The sequence below is a fragment of the Panicum virgatum genome, chromosome 5N (genome assembly GCF_016808335.1).
Source record: "Panicum virgatum strain AP13 chromosome 5N, P.virgatum_v5, whole genome shotgun sequence".
Taxonomy (NCBI): Eukaryota; Viridiplantae; Streptophyta; class Magnoliopsida; order Poales; family Poaceae; genus Panicum; species Panicum virgatum.
Window position 1 is genome coordinate 71077893 of NC_053149.1, and position 25799 is coordinate 71103691.

Consider the following 25799-nt stretch of genomic DNA (forward strand, 5'->3'; position numbering starts at 1 on the left):
GTGCCTCACCATCTTCGTCGCGGACTGCCGCCTCGCGCACGCCGCACTCGTGGGCGCCGGCACCGCGCTGGCCGACCGGCCCCGGGCCGCAGCAAGCTCGCTCATCGGCGTCACCGACAACATCATCACCCACGCCAACTACGGCGCCGTGTGGCGCCACCTCCGCCGCAACCTCGTTGCCAAGATGCTGCACCCATCGCGGGTCCGCCTGTTCGCGCCGGCGCGCGCGTGGGTGCACCGCGTCCTCATGGAGAAGCTGCGGAAGCAGGCCGGGGACGCGCCGGCGAGGGAGCTCGAGCTGGGCCGCGCGCCATGGCCGGAGCTCGATCTGGCCGCCGTGCAAAGGGCGCCGGGGAGGGAGCTGCCGGGACCGCCGTGCTCTGCCGGCGAGGGAGCTCGATCTGCCGCGGGAGAAGGGGAGAAGGGGACGATCTCCATCCCCGCAGCCGACGCATCCGCCGTGTCCATGGCCAGCACGACGACGCGCAGGAGCAAGGGACGCGGAGGAGCAGGGGAGGCCGGGTCTTCCTCCTCTCCGGCGGATCCCGGCGACTGCGAGCCTCCTTCCCCTTCTCTCCCTCCTCTCCGACAGATCCCCCTTGGCCCGCACGACGACGCGCAGGAGCAGAGGACGCGGAGGAGCTACTGCCGAGAGGGAGCGGATGGGCTGGCCGCGGCAATGCAGCGGGTGCGCGCCGCCGGCGTGGCCCCCCTCCTCAACTCTGGCGGGCGCGGCCCCTTCCCTGCACCACCGCGGCGGCCGCCGAGGCTGCGGCCGGCTGCGAGAAGCAGAGCGTGCGGCGTGGCGTGCGTGCGGCCGAGGCCGGCATGTGTGCGGCGCTGCCCCTCCTCTTCCCCGCGGTTTTTGCGTTGTGCCGTATGCTTGCGCTGTTGGAGAGAAAAATTTTTGCATCTCCAACATCTACTGTTCACGCGAGGTAAATGCCAATTTGCCTTCCAATTTTGCACAGCCTTCTTGGAGTCAGTCTAAGGATGCGGGGCTAGGCAGCTCAGCCTCAGAGCGCCATGATTACAAGACGTATGATTCGTGTAGATGGAAAAATATTTGTTCTGTCCACGTAGACCAAGATCTGGTTACTCTGATTTATTTTAAGTTATCCTTAAATCTGTTGAGATCCAAACAAATCTGATTTATAGAGATTAAAATGGATTGAAGGGACTTAAATTCCATAACTTACTTAAGAGTAACTTATTAGCATTTTAGTTAGAAGGCACAATAGTTTTCCATCCGACCTCCTACAACCGCTTCGCTAGGGGTACATATTAGCATTAGTTAGAAGGCACAATAGTTTTTGTTTCACAGTATTAAAGCATTTTAGTCACAACAACTAAACAGAAGTTGATTTAAGAAAAGTGACTTAACATAAGTTAGCAACATATGTCATGGGGTGACTTATGGTAACCAAACAGAGCCTAAACTTGACATGCAAAACTGTTGCAAAAGCTAGAAAAACAAAACATGCACCATGTGATTCAAAATTAGATTTTATCTCTTTGACTCCCGGGACTCTTTCATAGAATTCCAACAATTTCTCCCGCTCCTCAAAAGCCCAAAGGAACGGAGTTGATGCTCCCACATCCATAGCATAAGTAGTTGAAGCAAGTGAATGATTTGAAATTCGAGTTATTTCACAGAAAGCCTAAAAACGCTATATTCCTCATCCTCTGCTTTTAAAATTTGAAGCAAATGCAAGTTTCATCTAAAAAATTATTTAAGGCAGATTTCCAGTTAACCATGTTGTATTCTGTTTTTTAAGTCATGTCAGCATTATTTATCCTCTGGTCAACGGTATGTATCTATAAAGTAGATTTCACCAATTAATTTAAAAAGTTATACATAAGACCACAAATCTTGATGTTCCATTGCTAAAAATACGTAGTGAGACATATATTTAACTTAGCAAACTGTGATAAAATATATTGTAACCAACTTAGTTCTAACAATAAGAAAATGAATAAATTGCACCCATCATACGATCATTTGTATCATTGTATCATTTTGATTCAATAAGCAGCAAAACATGTAAATCAAGATACAAACTCGTCAAATGTAGTATATGGTTAATTATGTATAAGTATAGGTGTATTTTGCCACTGTAGGATGTGACGTGCCACATGGATGATTTATACACATCACTTCCTATCTTTGTCCCTCTTCCTCATCTAAGTTTTCATCATACATAGAACTCTTATTTATTTGACATTAAGAAAAAAATTGAAAGAAATTTTGAGGAGGTAACCAAATATACATAACCATTGTATCTACTATACTCTTGTCACCTCTTGTTCTGGAAGTAAAAAATATTTAAAAATCATGTTTGCAGCTTTCCACATAATTCTTTTTCTAAACTTCGATGATTTACTTTACATTTCACAGAATAAAACACAATACGATTGACACTAGAATAAGAAAAATGTAAATGTAATTCATATACCAATAATAGGTTTGATTTGACTGCAATAATCAAGCATGTAAAGTGAGAGGAATTATAAAAGTATTGAGCCTCATTAATATTATGCACGTATAGTTTACATTATTAAAGTTTTTAAATTGTATGCGACGATATCATCATTTTCGCCTCAGGAGTTAGTGCACAAGTTAGTTCATCGGGAATCAAAGATATTGTCTTTACAAGCACTGGACAAGGTGGTGTTTCCGGAGCACTTGTGATGCTAAGTGATAAAGTTATTGGGGTTACGTATCGCAGTCTTAACAAACTAGAGCATACTCGGTCCAATGAGACGGTTAACAGTGCATTGAAGCATTGACTCTTGATCCACCCGATGTGAGTTTTTGTTGTCCTTAAAGCTCTATTTTATCACTAATATATCGAGTATAATTTATGGTTTCTTTTTAGGCCGTCCGAAGCTTCTTCAACTATAGGTATTTGGTTGGCCTTGTGTGTGAATCTATCTTTGAAATTAATGGTCCTTAATGTTTTTGTGTTTACTATTTGTAAGTTCAATGGTCTCAATGTAATCGTTCAAAAAAATGTATGTCTTGGAATGGTTACCGCTATGTGCAGGACGTTCAAACAATACCATGCACCATTGATCATTCAAAGTGATGGATTGAACTCTCAACCTGCATTGCATGCATAGTCTTGCTCATGCAAATAAAGGAATAATAAAAGTATAGTATGTACTAGACTTTGTTGAATCCTGTCCACTGGTCAGTCCACCCGTGACCGTGAGGTGAGCTCGTCTCGCCTCGACTGAGCAGCACAGCTCAAAGTCTGCAGGCGATATCGGCTATCCTCTCCTCCACTCGACCCAAGCCAGCAAGCGCCCGGCTGCCTCCCCATGGCTGCCGCCCACCTCCTCGCCGCCTCCACCTCGTCCTCCTCCACCGCCGCCTTCCGCCCCCCTCTCCGCCTCCGCTCTCCGGCGCACACTCCTCATCTCCGCCTCAACCGCACTGGTACACGCCTCTCTCTTTCGCTCCACGCCTCCACAAGAGTCGACTGCAGAGCAAAGTTTGACCCATCCCCTGACGCTTGTCGGCTCCATTCGCAGGGAGGCGCCCGTTCCCGGTGGTCCGCGCGGCCGAGACCGACGCTAAAGACGGTGAGCACTTTCCAAGGTCGTGTTGCTCCATCCTTTCCAAGGCGTTTTCCCTTGCCCTCTGCTGATGCGTGGTTGCTTTGGTGGATTCCTCTGCGCAGCCAAGCCCAAGGCACCGGAGAAGGCGCCGGCGGCGGGCGGGTCCAGCTTCAACCAGCTGCTCGGCATCAAGGGCGCCAAGCAGGAGACCGTGAGTCGTCCCTTGCTTCCTCCTCTTGTTATTCTCCGTGCATTGGATTTGGATGTATGTTGCATTGGGTGCCTTTGCTTGGATTGTCTGGCTAATTGGGACTCAGCACAAAGCGTAGAGCTACGCATGTTACAGCGTTTTCCATTCCATGATCCCAACACACTGGTCTATGCACATGCCACTTTTTGTTTGGCTGAATTAGTTAATTGCTTCACATGCTTTGTGCTATGCCTGGTAAATGGTTTCGTTCTGCACTTAGTCAGGCTTCTTATGCAGTGGTAATGTTGAGTAATAATGAGTCTTGTAACATAATGTTCTTCAGATGGCACCTTTATTTTTTTTAAATAAAGAGTTCAAATGATAAACATCTTTCTCTTTTTTTTTAAAAAAAGGAGAGAAAAACTCGAGTATATCTTTTTTTTGGACATTTGTAATTTTAAATGCTTATAGTCTCTACAAGTCACCAATTCAGCCATCTGGAACATATGACTGGAAACAATGTGATATTCATCCGTGTCCTCTTTCACATGGTGTGAACAGGACATTTGGAAGATACGTCTTCAACTTACTAAACCAGTGACGTGGCCTCCGCTTGTCTGGGGAGTTCTCTGTGGAGCAGCTGCCTCTGGTATGCTTTGGTGCCCATCTATAATTGTTTTTTTATATGTTCCTTCACTTCATAAAAACAATCCATCAAGTGCAGTATTCTTCAATCTTCAACCTTATAATGAAGTATATACCGACTGACATACATTGTCTCAGATAAGCAACTTAGTCCTGTAGATCCATCCTTTTTTCTGTTGAATTTAAACTAGTGAGTGCAGCAGCAACTTCCACTACACATTGAACTCCTTTTCCCCTGAACTACCTGAATTTTAGGATAGAGGCACCAGAGTACAGTGTCTATCTGTTGTGCGTATAACACTGTTTCTGTTGTTGTATGACTTTTATGCTTAATGTTCTTCCCCCCCCCCCCCCCCCCCCCCCCCCCCTAATCTGTCATATTCAGGAAATTTCCATTGGACGGTTGAAGATGTTGCAAAATCTATTGTATGCATGATAATGTCTGGTCCATGCCTTACAGGATACACGCAGGTTTACTTCTAGATTATCTGTGCTGGCTTTTATTTATAATCTCAATGCTGCTGCACAGGAGACTGTTTCTACTAATAAGTATGCTAGCCAAACATTCTTGATTGTAGACAATTAACGACTGGTATGATCGAGACATTGATGCAATCAACGAGCCTTATCGCCCTATTCCATCAGGTGCTATATCAGAAAATGAGGTATGTCTGTATTTCAGAGAAAGGGTTCCTTTTTTTTTTGGCATATGTAGTTACATGTATGTTTAGTTTCGTCAACTGTCAACTAGTTTGTAGGTATATGTGTTCTAACTTGTCATTTTAGGGGATGCTAGCTAATTAATCCACAAAACAAAAACCATTGATATACCCTTGTTGCTTTTGATCTTTTGCATCAATGCACCATTCATTCATTCCTATCCTGAAACTTTGGAAAAGTATGATGCCACTCAAAATATTGTAATGATTCATAATTTTTTTTATCCACCCTTGAGGATACTTCTGTTGCGAACTAATATTTTTGTTTAAAAGACGAGCATGCCAATTTTGAACTCAATCTCTTGTGCCTTGTATAAAGCAGAGTCTAGAGAACAATGATTCATCTTTTTGCCAAAACATGAAATCTACATAGATTTATAAATAATCTGTTCATTGTTGCTTTGCATTTAATCTTTGATTCATTTAGAGTGGTATTCTTTTATCCTTACATCCATTATCACAAGTGCTATTGCTATCTGCAAATCTCCTCTTTCAAATTGCTGTTAATATCTGGATGACTCTATTTTCCCTTGTGACGCATCATGCATGTAATGCCATTTACTGCTGTATAAAATTTGAGATGAAACTGACCCATGATGATAATGATCTTTTGGTATCTTTTACAAGGGTTTTGCCAGCTCCGACTGGCCAAGTAGTCATGTTATGGCTGTCTTACTGATGACAATGATTCTCTTCAGGTAATTACTCAGATCTGGGTGCTATTGTTAGCAGGGCTTGGATTGGGTGCTTTGTTAGACGTGTGGGTAAGTCCTTAGAAACTGCTTTTTGTGCACAAACATGTTAACTGTCTCCAAATTTTCTCATGGTCTTTCCCTCAAATTTTTTTTTCTCATGGTCTGCTTCATTTCAGGCAGGGCACGATTTTCCTATTGTTTTTTATCTTGCTGTGGGTGGTTCCTTACTATCCTACATATATTCAGCACCACCTCTCAAGGTACTTGAGTGTTTCTTTTTTATACCGATTCTACTTTTTGAAAAATAGTTTCTTGGGACTCGATATTCCTTTTGATTGAAACAAAACTTTATCATAAATTTTCAGCTCAAGCAGAATGGATGGATTGGGAACTTCGCTCTCGGTGCGAGTTACATTAGCTTGCCCTGGTAGGATTAACATCATCTATGCCCTCTTCATATCGAGCAAACAGTGTTAGCTTCGGTGTTACAGTCATTATTTCAACATCTTTTATAAAATGTACAATTTTTTTTTTGCAGGTGGGCTGGTCAGGCGTTGTTCGGAACTCTTACTCCTGATATTGTTGTTCTGACAACTTTGTACAGCATAGCAGGGGTACTTCTTCTAAATTTCCTGTTACCTTTCTTTTGATCATTCAGACCTGTCAAGATGATTGTTTTCTTGATTACACAGCTAGGGATTGCTATTGTAAACGACTTTAAGAGCATTGAGGGGGATAGAGCTCTGGGGCTTCAGGTTATTCTCCTTTCTGAATAAAATGTTTTCATTGTTGAAGCACTTCTCCATACCAGTGTACCTTTTCTTTTTTAGTCACTTCCTGTTGCTTTTGGGATGGAAACTGCAAAATGGATATGCGTTGGAGCAATTGACATCACTCAATTATCTGTTGCAGGTTAGGCAGAAATTTTATCTATTGCTCCCTCCTTTTCTTTTCATATAAATTACCTTCAAAGATTACTGTATTAGATTCAGTTGTTTAGCATATTCTTGCTGCTGTTAAGCATATACCATAATAATCTCTGCATTTGTCATGATAATGCATCAGATTAAGTATCCTGTTTATTGATGGAGCCTTAAAAGGAACTTTGGATAGCGGTTGCTTTTAACACAAGACGTGCTTAGTGAAAATTTTGTTCTGCTTAACTTTAGAAAACTTCTTCAAATGACAGCAGGCTATAAATTAAGTTTAACAGAGTTATAGCTTCTCTCTGAGTATTCGAATGAAGTGAGTGTTTCCACTTGTTGCCACATTCTAACGTACAAAACAGGAGGCACCGCAAGAGATATGCTTGATTTATCATCTATGCTGAATTTGTGTAAGAGTTTGTTTTAACATAGAAGTTACACTTTCCAGGCTACCTATTGAGCACTGGCAAGCTATATTATGCCCTGGCGCTGCTTGGACTAACAATTCCTCAGGTGGTCTTCCAGGTAGCTGATCGTTTGAGATGTTTTCTTGTTTCAATTTTTGCTCTTTTCCATGCATGTTATAAAGTTCAAAGCTTAACTCTGATGAATAGCTTTATCTTTAAGGCTGGCAAAAAACTGCGTTTGAGTTATATTTGTTATCTGTGCTAAATAAGTGATGGCAAAAACATCTTCAGTCCACGATACATAAGTAAAGAACAATCAGCACTGAATAGTGAGCGGTGCGCAGCAGGCGGTCTGCTTAATTAACAGCTTTCTGTGCATTCTAATCCGCCTTACTTTGTTGGAGCAGTTCCAGTACTTCCTGAAGGACCCTGTTAAGTATGATGTTAAATATCAGGTGCGCATCATCTGGTTGTCCCACTCTTTACTTGCTCCAGCGCTTCCAGTTGTGCATCCGTGAGCAACAATAACAAGTTTTAGACGCTTATCACGACAATGTTACTTTGATGAATGCAGGCAAGCGCGCAGCCGTTCTTCGTACTGGGCCTGCTGGTGACGGCCCTGGCAACCAGCCACTGATGAAAGCATCCAACCAGTAGACTTATTCAGGTGTGATGAGATAAGGTTTCAGCGCCCGTGTAGTCGCATTTTGTAAGCTCCTTGTGAGCAGGGTGGGGTCAGGGGGGGAACATCAATTTTGTGAGGTTCAGGTGATGCAGCAGCCACGCTGGTGATAGATGGAAAGATTAGAGATATTCCCTGCTGTTGTAGTAGGTTCAGTAGATACACGTTATTAAGACGCTTGAGACTATTGTGCAAATTGTCCGCGGCTCAACCGCCTGCAGTTCTGTAATGCTTCCAATAAACAGTTTCTGGCTTTCTGCATAGCTAGCGTTTGGAGCATCCCGGTGTTGCTGTGTTGTCAAACTTCAAGAACATAAAGTAAACTAGGTACCCGCCCTCAAAAAAAAAAGGTACCAGATTATCGGCCATAAAGTAACATTTGGTAACTAATTTAATATTTGTAATGCTGAAATTACAAATAAAATGAGAATCTCCGGAAATAAAATGAACACAACTAGTATTATGCTCTAGCTTAAATACATCGCGCGCGAAATCCAAAGACCAAACCCTCCGCCGTCCCCATTTTCTCAGCAGCTTGCACTCAGTCCCCCACGCGCGGGCATGGACGTCGATGAGCCGTCGCCGCGCGTCGGCGGGGGCGGCGCGGACCCTCCCCGCATCCGGCGGCTGGAGGAGTCGGTGGTGAACCGCATCGCGGCCGGGGAGGTGATCCAGCGGCCGTCGTCGGCGGTGAAGGAGCTCGTCGAGAATAGCCTCGACGCCGGCGCCTCCACCGTCTCCGTAACCGTCAAGGACGGAGGACTCAAGCTCATACAGGTCTCCGACGATGGCCACGGCATCCGGGTATGCCCACTAAACCCTAAACCCACCCCCATCTCCTGTCGAATGGTTAGTGTGGTGGACTGTGTATGGTGCCCCTATTCTGTGGAATCGACGAATTGCCAAGCATGTGAACGGGGAAGGATTAGGAAATTTTGGTTCTGTGCTTTGATAAATTGAAAATGTATTTATTTTCCACCAAAGTCCATTTCCCTACCAATGAAATAAGCACGCATGTAGTGTCACGGGAACAAAATGCGACGGCATACTTTGTCTCTATTAAGCGTTTCGCGACTGCAAATTCTAATAAATTACGAGGACATAATTTTGGATGCTATATGTTGTACTGTATGGAACCACAGGTTTGGTTTGTTGCATTTCGTGGGGCCTGCTCCCTATTATAAGATCAGTACATTAATTTATCCTTATTACGGGGCCACTGAACAACTATCTGTATAACTAACTTATTTTCCTCTCGTAGTTTGAGGATTTGCCAATTTTGTGCGAAAGGCATACTACCTCAAAGTTATCCGCATATGAGGATTTACAGACAATAAAGTCTATGGGGTTCAGAGGGGAGGCCTTGGCCAGTATGACTTATGTCGGCCATGCTACTGTGACGACGATAACAGAGGGACAACTTCATGGCTACCGGTTAGTTCATGAAAAGTTTGAAATTTCATGATTCTGCTGCATTCTATATATGTTGCTGATAAGTTTTGTCATGTCCCCCCCCCCCCCCCCCCGCAGCGTTTCTTATAAAGATGGCGTAATGGAGAATGAGCCAAAACCCTGTGCTGCGGTTAAAGGAACTCAAGTCATGGTTAGTTCGCGTGAAGTACTATTTCTTGTCTCTTTAATATTGTTGGATAAGCTTTGTAATTTTGATAAAACATAATTTTCTTCAGGTGGAAAATTTATTTTACAATATGGTAGCTCGTAGGAAAACATTGCAGAACTCCAATGATGACTACCCCAAGATTGTGGACTTCATTAGTCGGTTTGCAGTCCATCACATCAACGTGAACTTCTCCTGCAGAAAGGTTAAATATCCCTATATTTTTCCTTTTTATATCATCAGCCGTCAGATTGAATATGGCCTCGTTTGCTTCTTCTGTCACAGCATGGAGCCAATAGAGCAGATGTGCATAGTGCGAGCACATCTTCTAGGCTGGATGCTATAAGGAATGTCTATGGGGCTTCTGTCGTTCGTGATCTGATGGAAATAGAGGTTTCAGATGAGAATGCTGGAGATGCAGTCTTCAAGATGGATGGCTACATATCAAGTGCAAATTATGTGGCAAAGAAGATCACGATGATCCTTTTCATAAATGGTAGAAATATGCAAGAATAGCACTAATGATTTTTTTCGACGGAGATACTATTCATCAATAAACTAGATTTGAAAATTTTTCTGCAATTTGGGGATCTTCTTTATCATTTATGTGTCTTCATATTACTCCTCAGGCAGGCTTGTAGACTGCACTTCTCTAAAAAGAGCTATTGAATTTGTGTACTCTGCAACATTACCTCAAGCATCCAAACCCTTCATATACATGTCCATCAATCTTCCACCAGAACACATTGATGTCAATATTCACCCAACCAAGAAAGAGGTGCATTTCGAAACATCCTTCTAAGATTTTTCCTGTTAGATAACAAATGGCTGAATACTTTTGTGAATCTTTGGTTTTCAGGTTAGCCTCTTGAATCAAGAGCGTATTATTGAAATTATTAAAAATACTATTGAGGAAAAGCTGAGGAATTCTAATACCACAAGGATATTCCAAACTCAGGTGATTAATTGGCTAATTAGCAATCTTATATCTTCATTGATGTTTACCTACCTGTACTATTTATACCCATATTGTATGTGTTAATGTGTATTGTTAAGGTTAATATTATGTGGTGCTTTTGGGTGATAGCCCATCAAGGTTACCATATTATCTGTTCGATGGCTTTTGATTCCATACTTGGGCACCATTGTTCATAAATGTTTTCTTGGAAACATGATTTGCCACCATGTAACCCTTGCCTATAAACACAAGTATAGAACTTGATTCAAGCCTCCCTCTTTATCTGATATATCGTTTTCTATTGCATATGATTTGGTGATAGTCAATGACTCAATGGTGTTCATTTTCTGTTATTTTTATAACAGTCTTTCTTATACTTGAAACATGGCATGATGTATTTGCATATGTAGTTGAGCCCTAACGTGATTTTTCTGCTTATTGATGATCCTGTTCCATATACTTTTTAGGCAGTAAACCCCTCAGCACTTACTCAAGCTAACATGCAGAAGGAAAAGGGTACTGAGGTCAAAATGTCCTCTGGTATGTAGAATGTTGACGAACAGTTATATTGGATAATTTATCTTTTAAGCTTAGATGTGTTCAAGTGATACCCTATGCTTCGTTGGCGCATTATTAATTATTTATCACTATATGCTACCAAATTAGTAGTATCTGAAACCGTTACCCCCATCCTGCAAATCATCTCAGTGTAACCATCTTGTACCGCAGGAATGAAGTCTCAAAAAAATCCTGTTAGCCAAATGGTCAGAACTGATCCACGCGATCCATCAGGAAGGTTGCACACTTACTGGCATGGGCAATCTTCAAATCATGAAAAGAAATATGACCTTGTTTCTGTAAGGTATGGTCCTAATTAGCAAGCTGGCAACCATCTAACATCCTTGTTATCTGCCACATTTGAATTTGATATTGTATTTGTTTTGTTGAGTCCCCCTCATATGCATGGCTACTTTTTAGTTTATAAAACACCTATTCTACTCCTTTCATCATGTGAGGAATTTTTGGTTTACATGCTGTTGCTTGTTTCGGTGGAAGTTCTTTTTCTTATTTCTACATAGGTTGCTAATTCAAACAATCTGATTTTTTCAATGTTTATGTGATTCAACTAGAAATGTTGTAAGATCAAGAAGAAACCCAAAAGATGCTTGTGATTTATCCAGTCGTCATGAGCTTCTTACAGAAGTAGATTCCAACTGCCATCCTGGTGAGCTCATTTAGCCTTTGGTGACTGAAAGGAGTGCCTCTATTATTCTCGAATGATGTTTTATCTATTGCTGCAGGTCTGTTAGACGTTATTAAGAATTGCACATATGTTGGACTGGCTGACGAAGTTTTCGCTTTGATACAGCACAATACTCGCTTATACCTTGTCAATGTTGTAAATGTTAGGTAAACTCTACTGAATTACTGTATCTCTCATCCTTTCCACATATGACTAGAGTCCTATCCGAGCCAAAAAAAAAACTTTCAATTTGTGAATTGAATCATAGAAGGTACCAGAAACCCAATTCCACTCTACCCATAAGCTGATAACGTGTATGCATGGCTGCATTAAGTTGTTCAGGGCTTCAGACTGCCATGCCAGACCACATAAAACTGCTTTCCCATGCATGTAACATCCATCTGCAAGGTTCTCAGGAAAAAAAAACAGCTGCAAGCTTGCAACTACTGCCACCACTTCAAAATATTGGATTGATATTGTTTATTTATTTCTCGGGACATTTTGGCATTTGCTTTCATGTTGTATGTTTTTTTTTGAACTGTGGTATGTTTATTGTTCGATTCGGTGCAGTAAAGAACTCATGTACCAGCAAGCACTCTGCCGTTTTGGAAACTTCAATGCTATACAGCTGAGTGAACCAGCTCCTCTTCGGGAGCTGCTACTGATGGCACTGAAGGATGATGAACTAATGGGTGATGAAAATGATGAGGAGAAACTGGAAATTGCAGAAGTAAGTTGTTTCCTGAATGGCTCAATTCTTTGTTAATGTAGTAGGTGTCTATTTGATGTTTGTATTTCTTAATTCTTTTATTGCAGTTAAGTCCACCATCTTGTTACATAGCTCCTGTGACGAACATAATATATTTTCTTTGCAGGTAAACTCCGAGATACTGAAAGAAAACGCCGAGATGATTAATGAGTACTTCTCAATCCATATTGATAAAGATGGAAACCTGACTAGGCTTCCAGTTGTACTTGATCAGTACACTCCTGACATGGATCGTCTCCCAGAATTTTTGTTGACTATGGGGAATGATGTAGGTCTCTCTTATTAAGTCATCAAGTTCATTCTATATGCTAATTTAAAGTCAAGCATGACATCAGACTAAGCACTACCTGTTGAGATGGCAAGTAATACGTGCAAAGCTGTTTGAGCGTTTGAAATTTAAATGGTTTTTTTTGTGTAAATATGGCAACTAAATATCTGAACATAACTTTCCTTAAAGAAAAAAAAACTTATTTTACAGTTTGAGCCCTAATATGTGTTGCTTCTTTACTTTTTTTAACACTGCAGTTCTCCTAGTTCTTGCCAATCCTGATTTATAGCAATTACAATCTTGCAATAGGTTACTTGGGATGATGAGAAAGAGTGCTTCAGGACGGCAGCTGCTGCAATTGGGAACTTTTATGCTCTCCATCCTCCCATCCTACCAAATCCATCTGGGAGTGGCATTCAATTGTACAAGAAAAATAAAGATTGCATGGCAAGTGGTGAACATGTTGATAATACAGGTGATCTTATTGGATATCGGTACTCTGCTTACTCATTTACGTGCTATTGGTGCTAGGACATAATCAAGATCTGCCAAGGTTTACACCCTAGTAGATATGTATTGTCGAGATTATTGATCCTGGACTTTGTTCCAGTTGATAACTCTGAATTCTGAAACCACTCAGATAACATGAGATGGAATTTACTGGCACACAAAAATTTGCATGATATATGTTGCTAGGCTACATCTTTCATAGGCTCAATTGTAGCACTATATGCATGTCTTTTCATCAATATTAATTGCTATTGATGCTAAAAAGGAAATTGCACCACAGATGAAGATGATATTGATCAAGAACTACTTGCGGAAGCAGAAACTGCATGGTCCCAACGAGAGTGGACCATTCAGCATGTCTTGTTTCCATCCATGCGGCTTTTCCTAAAGCCCCCAAAGTCAATGGCAACAGACGGAACATTTGTTCAGGTTTGTTCTTGTGTTTTAAGGTTTTGGGACTCTACTATACAAACCATTATATATGGGCAGACTCTTGATGCTGAACTTTTGTCTATGGATGGTTTAATTGCCGCACCTAATTCCTAGGTATTTCTCACCAGCTTGGCATTGAATTGTTTAACAAATTGGTAATACGGACTCCTGATTTAAAAATTCATGTACATGTACTATTGTTTCCATCAATGTTTCCAGAGTCCAGATTGATGCATACTTCTGAAACTGAGAACACTATCCCATCTTTTAACTGTTGCAATTGCAATGTCTTGGCACAATCTTGAGGCATTCTGGAGGGTCAAGGCAGCACAAGTGCAACTGTGCAAGTGGTTTTGCATTTTCTTGAAATTGCCAATATCAGTAAATTATTTTGGACGTATCACAGCGTAATCTTTTAATCCTGGCCACCTATGGGTTGCATTGTTTTGAGTAGATTAGCTTATACTCCGTTAATAGATAGCTAGAGGCTTTGAAATGAATTTTAATGTTGCTACTTGTGTATGATTTGCCTTTGCCAATGATAACAACAATGTTGCTAATATTTTTCTGTGTTATTTCTAAACTTTGTATGCAGGTTGCTTCTCTGGAGAAGCTTTACAAGATTTTTGAGAGATGTTAGCTTACGCGAGTTACAACTTACAAAGAAGGCAAAACAACGCCCTGATGAAACATTTTGTGGTGTATATATTTTGTGTTGTAAACGTTCGAGCAGTGGACAAATTGACTTATTGAATGGAAGTTGTTGAAGTCTTTTACGGGCCGGGCCAACACACGATCGTATTAAGTCGCGGCTCGGTTGCCCAGCTAGAGCGTTATGGAGATGAGAGGAGAACAGTATGTCGAGATTGGAAAAGTAGGGTAACAAGGAAGAAAGGTAAAAACGATAAAGATAAATGTATTTGATTGGTTCGATTGGGTTGTATCCTCAATCGGTCGTGATCTTTTATATTTATAGGGTGAGGAAGATTTATTCTGCAAAAATATTGTTTATAGATCTAAATTTATGAGTAAAATACATTGGGGGTCCTTAAACTAGTGAGGGTGTGTCAAGTAGGTCCACGAACTCCAAAAATACAGATTTAGCCCCCTAATCTATTTAAGTGTGTCACTGGAGGTCCAAAACCCCTTTGATCGGGTCTGACCGCCTACGTGGCCTGCCACGTCGATTCTCCTCACTCCCAGCCTCCCCTCTCTCTCCCACCCGCCCCCTCCCCTGTTCCGGCCTGCGGCCGTCCTCCGCCCCTGCTCCGTCGCGCGTGGGGATGGCCGCCGGGGAGGAGGATGGCTGGCGCGGGGAGGCGCCGAGGCCGCCGTCAAGCATTGCCCTTGCCACCGCCGTCCAGGGCCGCCCCGAGCGCCGTCGCCGCTGTCCCAAGCTGCCGGCGAGCGCGGCCCCCACCCTCGCCGTCCCGAGCCGCTGTCGCGCACCACCCCCGCTGTCTTGGGCCGCCAGCGAGCGCCGCCCCGCCCTGTCCCGCGCCACCTGCTCAGCACCACCGCCGGCGGTCCCGCGCACCACCCTAGCTCCCGCCAAGAGCTCCGCGCGCGCCCCCACCGCTTGCTCTGCGCCTCGCGCGGTGGATCCGCTTCGCTCCCGCTCCAGCTCGCAACTTGCTACTCGAGGAACGAGGCCGGCGGAGCTCGACGAGGGCGAGCCGCCGTCGCCTCCGCACCGCCCGCGGCGCTCCGGCCGGCCGCCCGTGCGCGCACCTCTGCGCCCTGCCTCGCCACCGCTTGGCCTGCCGCGCGCTCCGCCTGCCGTCGCGCTTGGCTACCGCGTCCTCCGCCCGTCATCGCGCTTGGCCCGCCGAGGCCGCTCCTCTCCGCCGGCCGCCATGGCGCGCGCGCAAGCCGCCGAGCCGCAAGGAGGGTCTGCCGTCCGTGCCGGCCGCCCGCTCGCCCGTCGCCGTGGAGCCTCGCTGCCCGGCGCCGGGAGGGGAGCGGAGCCGCCGGGGGGCAGGGGCGGCGCCGCTGGAGGACGGCCGCAGGCCGGAACAGGGGAGGGCGGGTGGGAGGGAGAGAGAGGAGGCTGGGAGTGAGGAGAACCGACGTGGCAGGCCACGTAGGCGGTCAGACCGGTCAAAGGGGTTTTGGACCTCCAGTGACACACTTAAATAGATTAAGAGGCCGAATCTGCATTTTCGGAGTTCGTGGACCTACTTGACACACCCTCACTAGTTTAAGGACCCCCAGTGTATTTTACTCTAAATTTATTAAGAACTTTAATTATAGCCGGATTCCTTCTAGATCGGTCGGACCCACCGGTCAGACCGTTCGGATTCTTGCCAGATCAGCTACAGCACCAGACCGATTGGTCAGACCGGTTGATGCCAATTTTGTCCAACCCCCCCCCCCACACACACATCGCATAGACCCCAGGACGAACAACACTGCTGGGACTGGGAGTGTTGAGAACACAACTTGTCCAGGGGTGTGTTTAGTTCCCACAAAATTTCCAAGCTTTCCATCACATCTCCTATCACATCGAAACATTAAATATAGCAAATAACTCATGTATGGAGTACTAAATGTAGTTAAATAAAAAAACTAATTGTATAGTTTTGATGTACGTTGCGAGACGAATCTTTTGAGCCTAGTTAGGTCATGGTAGGACGATATTTACCACAAACAAACAAAAAGTGCTACAGTATACTACAATAATTGATGTGACTTTTTCTCCCCCAATTCCCCTCGTCTAAACACAGCCCAGAGTCTCCGAAGTTTAGGGCGCTCTGCAGGTGGGGCCGACGAGTACTACTACCAATCGCACCCGTCCACCACGTAGGCCATAAACTCTCACCTCATCTCTACCCCAAGGGCCCCCAACCCCGCCGGATCCTCCCTACCCGCTCACAAAACCCTAGCCCAACACCGCCCGGCCGCCGCCGCCGCCGCCGGGGACGATGGCGAAGCCTCGGCGCGGCCGCTCCGCCTCGCGCTCTTCCTCGGGCTCCTCCTCCCGCTCGCCGTCCCGCTCCGTCTCCTCCGGCTCCGTCTCGTCCCGCTCCCGGTCGCGCTCCCGCTCCTTCTCGTCCTCCTCCTCCCAGTCTCGGAGCCGCTCCCCTCCCCCACATAAGCGCAGGTGAGGCCCCACCTCCACGATATGGATCCACGTATTTTAGGCTATATGCACACTCTACTGGATTTTGCTTGCCTTCTGTTCAGTGTGTTTTGGGGGCGAGGGTAACGAGATACTTCGTTCTTTCTGAACTGATGCTGTTTCAGCTTTTTTTTTCCAACTTAGTGATTCAAGTGTCACTTCATCAAAAGAATGAAACCCTAGAGCTTTCCGTAACTGCATCCTAACTCTTGGGGTGGCTGCAGCTGTAGTATTTAGTATAAGGCTGCTTGATTCAGATACCTGTCTCTATGGGCTATGGCGTTCCTTTGAGTTCAATACAGTTAGTCCTTGTGGCACAACGGTATGGATGCATTCGCTCAGTATCAAACAGGACCAAAATTTGGTAATAGATGTACCCATTATTAGCTAATTCATTTTCTAATTATGATTGTGATAGGCTGGACACATAAGTTAGATATTGGACCCTGCATTCTGAATTTAGATGGACACCTTTTTTTTGTTCAAATTCATTGCTCTGGGTTTGTTGTTTATCTTTCCGTTTTGCTATTTTGTAGTGGCGGAGGCCTGGGTGGCCTGCATTTGCTACTGAAATCAGCTTAATGATTTGTTTATGAATTCATTCTGCCTCATGCTTTTGGTTCTTCCTGTTGCAATGTTCGTTTTATTGTTGACACGGGCTTGTGGCTATTTAAAGTTTTTCTTGCATATAAATTTATCTAGCTACACTACGTGAATTCTGTTTCTCATGAAATAATGTTTCTTATCTGGTTCTCTCTAACTGGAGTGCATTTACTTGTGGATACTCTTGTCTGCCCAGCTCATCGGGAGCAAGGAAAGGTCAATCACCTTCACCACCTCCTAAAAAAGGTTCACCCTCAAAGAAAGTCCGTTCACCATCACCACCGCCTAAAAAGGCTTCACCCCCTAGGTATGCTTGCATAGTATCTGCATATTTTTTCCTTTAATTCCCTGCTGCTATGTTGATAAGTATATATCTAAGCTTGTTGTTTCATTTGCTAGTTGTTATTATCATTTTTTTTATTTTTTTACGAAGTAAATGTAGTTTTTAAATTTGGATGATGTTAGTGTGGTAATAATACAAACCTTGTTCAAAATTCCTATTATATTGGACGTCTCAACTCATGTTAGGTAGCAAATGCAATAGTAGAGTCTGATACATTTTCTTTTGAAGCTATGTTGTTGCTACTTGTTCGTAAGTTCTTGTCATGTATATAACCTTCTTTGGAGTGTTTACTGCTTGTTTCCTATGTTTGGAGTTATATGTCCAGAGATTTTGTATATTTCGCAGGCAATGTTAACTTTGCATTGTTTTTTGCTCCCTTTTTCTGTCTCTACCTCTACATCTAACTGTTGGGCCCGAGAGTATTAAAATGTAATTATTGATTTCAGGAAAGCATCTCCTCCTGCTGAGTCTGCTGTTCTCTGCATTGATCATTTATCAAGGAATGTTAATGAGTCTCATTTGAAAGAGATTTTTGGTGAGCTTACATGCGCTTTATTCTGTTGGAAGTTTGGTGTTAGGATTTTTAGTTATTTTGAACTATGACTCAGACACTGGAACTACGTTTATGTTTGCATTTGCATGAATTTGCCTTGTGCTATTGTCACCTGAATGAGCTCTTTGTGTTTAGAGACTCTGTTGTTGGTGTGCATTTTTTTAGTATTCAAATTGAAGTCTATGTTATGTTTTGGAGCCTATATTTATTATCTTCAGCGACCATGCTTTCTTGTGATGTACCCATGTTAGGTTTGCTATTTATTAACCACACTGATCTTCCCACTGGTAGCCAGGGGGTGTGTTCCTGTTGCTATAGTAAGACCCAGAATAAATCTTTGCTGATTCTAGTAGTATTATACTGTTATGCCTGACATTTTTTTTTGAACGAACGTTATGCCTGACATGACATGACGACATGCATTTAGCAAACTGTTACATCCAAAATCGGATGTAAATGTTGCCAAATGAACCCATAAAATATACTGAACTAATTATCTGTACTTTTAGGAAACTTTGGCGAAGTGGTTAATGTGGAGCTATCAATGGATCGATTGGTGAGTGGATGAGTTGCTATCTTCTGGAAATTTGTACCTGGCGCTCTCCTCTTAACTCCTATTATTTGTTTTTCTTAGGTCAATCTTCCTCGCGGGTATGGTTATGTTGAATTCAAGAAGAGAGCTGATGCCGAGAAAGCTCTTCTTTACATGGATGGTGTATGCATTCTACCCTGTGCTTAGCTTTGTCTTTTTTTTTCGGTCAACAAATAAATGCCCAACAAGCTCTGCTAAAAATCTGTTCAGGGTCAAATTGATGGAAATGTTGTTAAGTTGCGATTTACACTTCAACCACGCCAAAGGGCTGCATCACCTACAAAGGTTCCTCCCCCTCCAAAAAGAGATGCTCCTCCAAATGACAAAGGTGCTAGCAGTGCTGAAAAGGATGCCCAGCAGCGTCCTAGGGAATGTAAGCTTCTGAGCTTTTTAACTATAATCACAATTCCTTATTTTTTGGTTGTTAATTCTGCACCTAGCAAGGATTTCTTTTCTTCTGAACGCGCATGTTTCATTTCAATAATGGTTTAATTGTTTACATACGTCCTGCAGCATCTCCACGAAAGAAGCCTGCCTCACCTCCACGGAAGCGATCTCCTCCGAATCGAAGGGTCGAGTCACCCAGGCGTCCACCTGACCCATCACCTAGGCGTCGTCCTGATTCTCCACCAATTCGTCGCCGCCCTGATCCTTCTCCTGTCAGGCGTGGTGACACACCTCCTCGCAGGAGACCACTATCTCCACTTAGGAGGCGTTCTCCTTCTCCACCACGAAGGCATAGGTCACCAATGAGGTAATCAGTGCTTAAATTTATTCTGTAAATATAAGGTATTGTGACTGGAAAGGCTGACACTATTTTAACAAAACAGGCCTTCACCTAGGAGGGGTCGTGGTAGCCCATCACCACGCAGACGCTCCCCTGGGCCTCTTAGGAGGCGGTGAGTCTCTTTGAGCCCGTTTCAAATAATTGTCTATGTGCAGTGCCCTGCAATACGATAGCATTGCCTCCCTGATGTGCGAAATGTATCAAATGTTGTCCTTCATTATATGTTTCCAAGCTGTAGATCACTTGTACCTATCCTACGTGTCGTGTGATTGGTTTCTCGAGCTATTTGCTCAATTACCTGCTTGTTTTTAGTATCTTGGGTTCTGTTCTTTTCTGTTTGAAGGTTCTGATGGTTTTTTTTGTCCTCCCCTTATTGCGCAAGCTTAGCCATTTTGCTCAGTCATTTCCTTTTTTTTCTCTCTCTCTCTCTAGATCACCACCTCCAAGGCGGTTGAGGAGCCCACCAAGAAGGCCACCGCCTCCACGTCGTTATAGTCGTTCTCCTCCTCCTCGCCGTCCTCTTCGATCCCGCTCTAGATCGATTTCTCCAAGAAGGTAGTGGATCTGAAGCCCAAATCTTCCAGCGGAGGTTGTACCTCTTTTGCACGCTGAGTCGCTGACAGTTGTGAAATCTTGTTTATATAATGCAGGGGTCGAGGACCTCCATTGAGGCGTGGAAGGTCGGACTCATCATATTCTCGATCACCTAGTCCACCAAGAAAGGTGAGTGCTACAGCTGCTCTGGTGTTTGTAGCCTCAGGAAATAATGCTAAATTCTTGCTTCTGTTGCTGGTCATGCTACTGTAATACTAATAAGCGATTAATGTGAATGTCTTCTCTTGTTTAGGGGCCAAGAAGGGTATCAAGGAGTCGCAGCCCTAGAAGGTAACATATTTTGTACTTACAATTGTTCTGGTGTTCTGTGTATGTCAAGAATATTCTGTTACTGAAACTATCTTGTCTTGTTTTGCAGGCCTCCTAGAGGAAGAAGCATCTCTAGTGACAGCCGAAGCAGCAGCTCACCTTCCCCTAGACGCAGGTAGAACGAACTCATGGCATTGTGTTTTGGGCAGGTAAAACCATTTATCCCTTCACTCTATCTTGTATCGTTTCTTTGTGCTTGTGACCTGCTGTGAGCTCAAGTGTTGGTTCGAGGAGATGATGAGAGAACCCTACGGCAATACTTTGATGGATCTGCTTAACATGCTTGGTGGACTCTCTGGCTTGTGATATGTACTCAAGACGATTATCTGCTATGTTTGCTTATGTACTTGATGCATGTACTGAAGTAATTTGAATTTCTCAACTTGTTTCCGCTCAGAAGTCCTAGATCTAAAGGTTTCTGTATTAAACCTTGCGGTGCTACTTGGTGTCAAGTGCTATTGAGCTTTCGTTTGATGTGTGCTATGCCTTGTGTTGTGCCAGTTGCTCCATATTTGTTCCTATTTACATGTGATTCTGTTTGTGCAACTTTCCCAAGTCTCGACCAATGACATAAGTTAAGGTGATCCAACGGTGGTCTGCACCTCGTCGGCGGCAGAGTGCCGCCCAGCTTCAAAAGGCGCTGTTTGGAACTGGTTCTTGGCGTGGAATGGGCCAACTCGTCGGCGGCACACAAAGCTGCCAGGACGGATGTTAAGTTTTCCAGGTGACATCAGACAAGAGGCAGCCGACTCCTGCCTTAATTAATAACACACTTTTAGGATTATACTAGGTAAATATGTATGTGCGTTGCTATGAGTAAAGTTGGTATAAGTATCGGATATGTATAGTTGACTATATGTTAATTTGTAGGGATTTACATGATAGAATCATGGATATGGAGGGTTGATTCAATTCATATACAGGATGGATTAAGATCTACTTGTCAATCACACAAAGTGGATCAAATAAAAAATTTAAGTGCAAAAGTTACGTGCTTGAATAGGTATAGATATGCTAGAAAAACTCTCTTCGCTCTAGTAGTGTGGAAGGATTCTTCCCATTCGTGCAATTTGCAAACGATCTTGATCTTCTCCAGGGAAAAACACAGGATATGTGGGACACGCCAATTCGATCGACGGGAGTCGAGGTCCTGTTTGTTGGAGAAAGTGTGGAGCTCCCACCGGCACTGGCGATTAGAGGCTAACTGGCCGAGCACCTGTTTGTAGTTTTTTTTACTGGTGCTGACGTGCTGTGAGTGGATTTGTGTGCCTAAAAGGCAGGTTGTTTAGGTCTTGATGTCATCCTATTTTTTTCAACGCAAATATATGTGTACATATAGGGCACAACTTATATAAAAGGAACCGGTAGCACACACATTTGTGTATATATTGATTGTCACAAGACAAATTGGGTCTTGCATCAATCTTAATGCGAAATTTGATCGAACGGCTATTAAGCACATTCAAATGCTAGTTCAAGCTTCTCCCGCCTCACTCCCCTGGAGGAGACGGAGGCCGAGATGCCGCCGCCGTTCGCCTCCATGGACGCCTTCTACCTTCACCTGCTCCGCTCCTGCGCAGCGCTGCCGCACGTCGCCGCCGTGCACGCCCACATCGCGCGCGCCCACCCCGCCGCCTCCCTCTTTCTCCGCAACTCCCTCCTCGCTGCCTACTGCCGCCTCGGGGGCGCCCTTCCCGCCGCTCGCCTGCTCGACGAAATGCCGCGCCGCAACTCCGTCTCCTTCAACCTCCTCATCGACGCCTACTCCCGCGCCGGCCTCGCAGATCACTCCCTGGAAACCTTCGCGCGCGCGCGGGCGGCGGGGGTCAAGGCGGACCGGTTCACGTACGCTGCCGCACTCGCCTCGTGCTCACGGGCGGGCGACGTGAGGACTGGAAAGATGGTGCACGCGCTGGCCGTTCTGGAAGGTCTCTCTAATGGTGTGTTTTTGTCCAACTCGCTCATCAGCATGTACGCTAGGTGCGGCGAGATGGACGAGGCCAGGCGTGTGTTTGATGTCTCCGATGAGCATGACGACATCTCCTGGAACTCACTGCTCTCCGGGTACGTCCGGGCTGGTGCGCACGAGGAGATGCTGAAGGTGTTCACTCTGATGTGCCGGCATGGCATGGGCTGCAACTCATTCGCGCTTGGGAGCGTCATCAAGTACTTTTCTTCTGGTGTTGATATTGCTGGGCACTCTGCGGAAGCGGTCCATGGATGCGTGGTGAAGGCTGGGCTGGATACTGACGTGTTTCTAGCAAGCGCAATGATCGACATGTATGCTAAGAAAGGCACCTTGAGCAATGCTGTTGCGCTTTTCAAGTCGGTGCAAGACCCGAATGTGATTGTTTTCAATGCAATGATTGCAGGATTCTGTCGGGATGAAGCTGGAGTTGGCAAGGAAGTCACGAGAGAAGCTTTGAACCTGTATTCAGAGCTGCTGAGCCGAGGGATGCAACCTACTGAGTTCACATTCTCAAGTGTTCTACGGGCATGTAACTTGGCTGGTGAATTTGAATTTGGGAAACAAATACATGGCCAACTAATCAAACACAGTCTCCAAGGCGATGTCTATATCGGCAGTGCGCTCATCGACCTGTACTCCAACTCTGGTTGCATGGAAGATGGATATAGGTGCTTCAGATCTCTTTATAAGCAAGACATTGTCACCTGGACATCAATGATTTCAGGGTTTGTTCAGAATGAGCTTTTCGAGAAGGCACTGAGATTGTTCCAAGCATTCTTATGTTGTGGACTGAAACCTGATCTTTTCACTATATCGAGCGTGATGAATGCATGTGCGAGTTTGGCTATTGCAAGAACCGGTGAGCAGATCCAGTGCCTTGCCACGAAATCAGGTTTTAACCGGTTCACTGTAATCGGGAATTCCTGCATACATATGTATGCTAGGTCAGGGGATATTGATGCTGCAACTCTGAGATTTCAGGAAATGGAATCATGCGATGTCGTCTCTTGGTCTGCAGTGATATCAAGCTATGCACAGCACGGTTGTGCAAGGGATGCTTTGCATGTTTTCAATAAAATGATGGATGCAAAGGTTATTCCTAATGAGATTACTTTTCTTGGTGTCCTTACTGCATGTAGTCATGGAGGATTGGTTGATGAGGGACTCAGGTAAGCTTGTCATTCATTTTTATCAGAGTATCCATTCAACTGCCAATGCAACTTATTTTGTTACACATATCTCATATTTGATGGTCTCATGCAGGTATTATGATATTATGAATAAGGAATATGGGCTGGCCCCAGCCATAAAACATTTCACTTGTGTTGTTGATCTCCTTGGACGAGCTGGGAGGCTAGGTGACGCTGAGGCTTTTATAAGGGATTCAGTCTTCCATGATGATCCTGTCGTTTGGCGGTCTCTGTTGGCCTCATGTCGTATTCATGGAGACATAGAGAGAGCTCAACTTGTTGCATATCGGATAATGGAGCTGGAACCCACATCCTCAGCATCATATGTTATTCTTTACAACATGTACCTGGATGCTGGGGAGCTTTCCTTAGCTTCAAAAACTAGAGATCTGATTAAAGCGCGACGTGTAAAGAAAGAACCTGGTCTTAGTTGGATTGAACTGAAGTCTGGAGTTCACTCCTTTGTTGCTGGTGACAAGTCCCATCCAGAGAGCAATGCAATATATACAAAACTGTCAGAGATGCTTTCCAAGATAGAAAAGCTGGCAAGCACTGGTAATGCTGGCACAGAGTCAAATGACATCTCTAGCAGGGAGCAAACTTTGGTGGGTTGCCACAGTGAGAAACTAGCTGTGGCATTTGGAATGATTCATTTGCCACAATCAGCACCAATTCGAGTAATGAAGAACCTGAGAGTTTGCCTTGACTGCCACTCGACTATGAAACTGATATCCGGTAGTGAGAATAGAGAAATAATCTTGAGAGATGCAATTCGCTTCCATCACTTCAGAGGTGGTGCTTGTTCTTGTGGTGATTACTGGTGATGACCTGTAGAATAGAATTTTTATAGGTTTTGAGTCCAGGAAGGTAGATTGGACACTCGCTGTACATTACAAGTTGCCATAGCATGAAAGGAAAGACCTGTGCCGTGATGAAATATTTTATAAGATATCTTAGCGTAAATCAGTTTATGCATTGGTCACCTGTGAGTACACGTACACAGGAGGCCAGGAGCCTTTATCCTGAGTTTTAGGTGCGATGAAGTATTTGATATGTGCTCCAATCTTGAGATCTTCCCTAACCATGTAGCAATAGTCTGTGCTTAACTGATGTAGCGAGTGAGGCCTTGAGAGGGTGATGATTAGTGTTAGCTTTTAAAGGCAAATGATATCTTCATTTTAGTGGAACTTGTGGAATTAGTTCTCTGTAGAGTCTAATATTTCTGTCAGGATTTTGTTCACGAAAACCCCACGATTTGCAGGATGTACATTTTTGTTTCCAATGCCGTGTTCTATTTAAGTAAATTAAATTTAGTTTCTGAGAACTATGACACCGAAGGGGATGTAGCTCAAATGGTAGAGCGCTCGCTTTGCATGCGAGAGGCACGGGGTTTGATCCCCCGCATCTCCAAATTGTGACCCCCATGTTGCTCTCAATCAAGCATTCCACATTTTTTTTCCTTTTCTTTTGCGTAGCAGCGTAAGGCGCTGAACGACCCATGCATGTTGCTCTCAATCAAGGATTGCGTAAGCTGCTGAACGATCGATTTATACCATGCATGTTGCTCGCAATCAAGAAGTGAAAAAAAAATAACAGTTAGAAATAGGGCGATTTTTCTATATGCTACCGAAAAAACTTGTACTCTAGAGGTCTGTCGACTGTCTATGACACGTGGACCCAGCCCTTTTTTTACCCTTTTCTTTTGTGTAAGCCGCTGAACGATCGATTTATACCATGCATGTTGCTCTCAATCAAGGATTGCGTAAGTCGCTGAACAATCGATTTCTACCATGCATGTTGCTCTCAATCAAAGAGTGAAAAAAAAATAGAAACAGGGTAATTTCCTTATATGCCACCGAAGAAATTTGCACTCCTCTAGATGTAATCGTTGTCTATGATACGTGGATCCTCCCACAATCACTGATTGTGGAATATAAATGATTTAGGATGTAACCAATAGCATGTGAGGAATTATTCCTCAGAAATAGACCAGATTAGACTATAGCTTCCACACACGTTCCATTCATTCCATCCGAGCAGCAAGCAGAGCATTGGAGCTTGGCAGTTCTCCCAACCAGAAAGTCGATCTGT

The 25799-nt window shown here is 44.2% G+C and overlaps 5 protein-coding genes and 1 non-coding gene across 8 annotated transcripts; all 6 read left to right on the forward strand.

Annotated features, from left to right (window-relative positions):
• Positions 1 to 3212: 3212 nt before the first annotated feature.
• Positions 3213 to 8107, forward strand: LOC120673104 (chlorophyll synthase, chloroplastic). Its single transcript, XM_039953795.1, has 15 exons — positions 3213 to 3442; positions 3538 to 3588; positions 3687 to 3775; positions 4316 to 4403; positions 4785 to 4870; positions 4978 to 5064; positions 5817 to 5882; positions 5990 to 6073; positions 6179 to 6240; positions 6352 to 6427; positions 6506 to 6568; positions 6644 to 6725; positions 7188 to 7264; positions 7554 to 7601; positions 7721 to 8107. Exons 1-15 carry the CDS (start codon positions 3325 to 3327, stop codon positions 7781 to 7783), a joined length of 1140 nt encoding a protein of 379 aa, XP_039809729.1. The 5' UTR covers positions 3213 to 3324; the 3' UTR covers positions 7784 to 8107.
• A 214-nt stretch (positions 8108 to 8321) lies between these two features.
• LOC120673103 (DNA mismatch repair protein MLH1-like) lies at positions 8322 to 14576 on the forward strand. The gene is made up of 16 exons (XM_039953794.1): positions 8322 to 8632; positions 9090 to 9262; positions 9359 to 9431; positions 9517 to 9651; positions 9732 to 9942; positions 10076 to 10224; positions 10306 to 10404; positions 10872 to 10944; positions 11134 to 11266; positions 11535 to 11629; positions 11706 to 11814; positions 12218 to 12377; positions 12523 to 12684; positions 12994 to 13159; positions 13475 to 13623; positions 14222 to 14576. Exons 1-16 carry the CDS (start codon positions 8390 to 8392, stop codon positions 14264 to 14266), a joined length of 2175 nt encoding a protein of 724 aa, XP_039809728.1. The 5' UTR covers positions 8322 to 8389; the 3' UTR covers positions 14267 to 14576.
• A 333-nt stretch (positions 14577 to 14909) lies between these two features.
• Positions 14910 to 15686, forward strand: LOC120675140 (proline-rich protein 36-like). Its single transcript, XM_039956222.1, has one exon. It carries the CDS (start codon positions 14910 to 14912, stop codon positions 15684 to 15686), a length of 777 nt encoding a protein of 258 aa, XP_039812156.1.
• Positions 15687 to 16435: 749 nt separating this feature from the next.
• Positions 16436 to 21032, forward strand: LOC120673162 (serine/arginine-rich splicing factor SR45-like). Of its 2 annotated transcripts, XM_039953884.1 has the most exons (12): positions 16436 to 16729; positions 17547 to 17657; positions 18140 to 18228; positions 18756 to 18802; positions 18881 to 18961; positions 19049 to 19211; positions 19352 to 19592; positions 19669 to 19737; positions 20058 to 20180; positions 20276 to 20348; positions 20473 to 20510; positions 20599 to 21032. In XM_039953884.1, exons 1-12 carry the CDS (start codon positions 16551 to 16553, stop codon positions 20666 to 20668), a joined length of 1284 nt encoding a protein of 427 aa, XP_039809818.1. In that variant the 5' UTR covers positions 16436 to 16550; the 3' UTR covers positions 20669 to 21032. The 2 variants fall into 2 exon arrangements, with proteins under 2 accessions (XP_039809818.1, XP_039809819.1); XM_039953885.1 differs by lacking the exon at positions 20599 to 21032 and having other exon boundaries at positions 16459 to 16729; positions 20473 to 20514.
• A 159-nt stretch (positions 21033 to 21191) lies between these two features.
• On the forward strand, positions 21192 to 24685 carry LOC120673161 (pentatricopeptide repeat-containing protein At3g13880-like). 2 transcript variants are annotated; one of them, XM_039953882.1, is made up of 3 exons: positions 21192 to 21552; positions 21646 to 23687; positions 23782 to 24685. In XM_039953882.1, the coding sequence occupies exons 2-3, from the start codon at positions 22069 to 22071 to the stop codon at positions 24530 to 24532; spliced, it is 2370 nt and encodes a 789-aa protein (XP_039809816.1). In that variant the 5' UTR covers positions 21192 to 21552; positions 21646 to 22068; the 3' UTR covers positions 24533 to 24685. The 2 variants fall into 2 exon arrangements, with proteins under 2 accessions (XP_039809816.1, XP_039809817.1); XM_039953883.1 differs by having other exon boundaries at positions 21192 to 21339; positions 21420 to 23687.
• Positions 24686 to 25045: 360 nt separating this feature from the next.
• Positions 25046 to 25118, forward strand: TRNAA-UGC. The gene has a single exon. It is a non-coding gene; the product is annotated as a tRNA-Ala (tRNA).
• The last annotated feature ends 681 nt before the right edge of the window (positions 25119 to 25799 follow it).

What these genes read in the sequence shown, in the direction of transcription:
- LOC120675140 (XM_039956222.1), top strand. Translation starts at nt 14,910, where the DNA reads ATGGCCGCCGGGGAGGAGGATGGCTGGCGCGGGGAGGCGCCGAGGCCG.
- LOC120673104 (XM_039953795.1), top strand. Translation starts at nt 3,325, where the DNA reads ATGGCTGCCGCCCACCTCCTCGCCGCCTCCACCTCGTCCTCCTCCACC. An exon ending in GTGCTATATCAGAAAATGAG is followed by an intron (nt 5,065 to 5,816) that starts GTATGTCTGTAT and finishes GATTCTCTTCAG; the next exon opens with GTAATTACTCAGATCTGGGT. An exon ending in CACTCAATTATCTGTTGCAG is followed by an intron (nt 6,726 to 7,187) that starts GTTAGGCAGAAA and finishes TACACTTTCCAG; the next exon opens with GCTACCTATTGAGCACTGGC.
- LOC120673103 (XM_039953794.1), top strand. Translation starts at nt 8,390, where the DNA reads ATGGACGTCGATGAGCCGTCGCCGCGCGTCGGCGGGGGCGGCGCGGAC. An exon ending in ACGATGGCCACGGCATCCGG is followed by an intron (nt 8,633 to 9,089) that starts GTATGCCCACTA and finishes TTCCTCTCGTAG; the next exon opens with TTTGAGGATTTGCCAATTTT. An exon ending in AGAAACTGGAAATTGCAGAA is followed by an intron (nt 12,378 to 12,522) that starts GTAAGTTGTTTC and finishes TTTTCTTTGCAG; the next exon opens with GTAAACTCCGAGATACTGAA.
- LOC120673162 (XM_039953884.1), top strand. Translation starts at nt 16,551, where the DNA reads ATGGCGAAGCCTCGGCGCGGCCGCTCCGCCTCGCGCTCTTCCTCGGGC. An exon ending in AGCTATCAATGGATCGATTG is followed by an intron (nt 18,803 to 18,880) that starts GTGAGTGGATGA and finishes TGTTTTTCTTAG; the next exon opens with GTCAATCTTCCTCGCGGGTA. An exon ending in CCTGGGCCTCTTAGGAGGCG is followed by an intron (nt 19,738 to 20,057) that starts GTGAGTCTCTTT and finishes CTCTCTCTCTAG; the next exon opens with ATCACCACCTCCAAGGCGGT.
- LOC120673161 (XM_039953882.1), top strand. Translation starts at nt 22,069, where the DNA reads ATGCCGCCGCCGTTCGCCTCCATGGACGCCTTCTACCTTCACCTGCTC. An exon ending in TTGGTTGATGAGGGACTCAG is followed by an intron (nt 23,688 to 23,781) that starts GTAAGCTTGTCA and finishes GGTCTCATGCAG; the next exon opens with GTATTATGATATTATGAATA.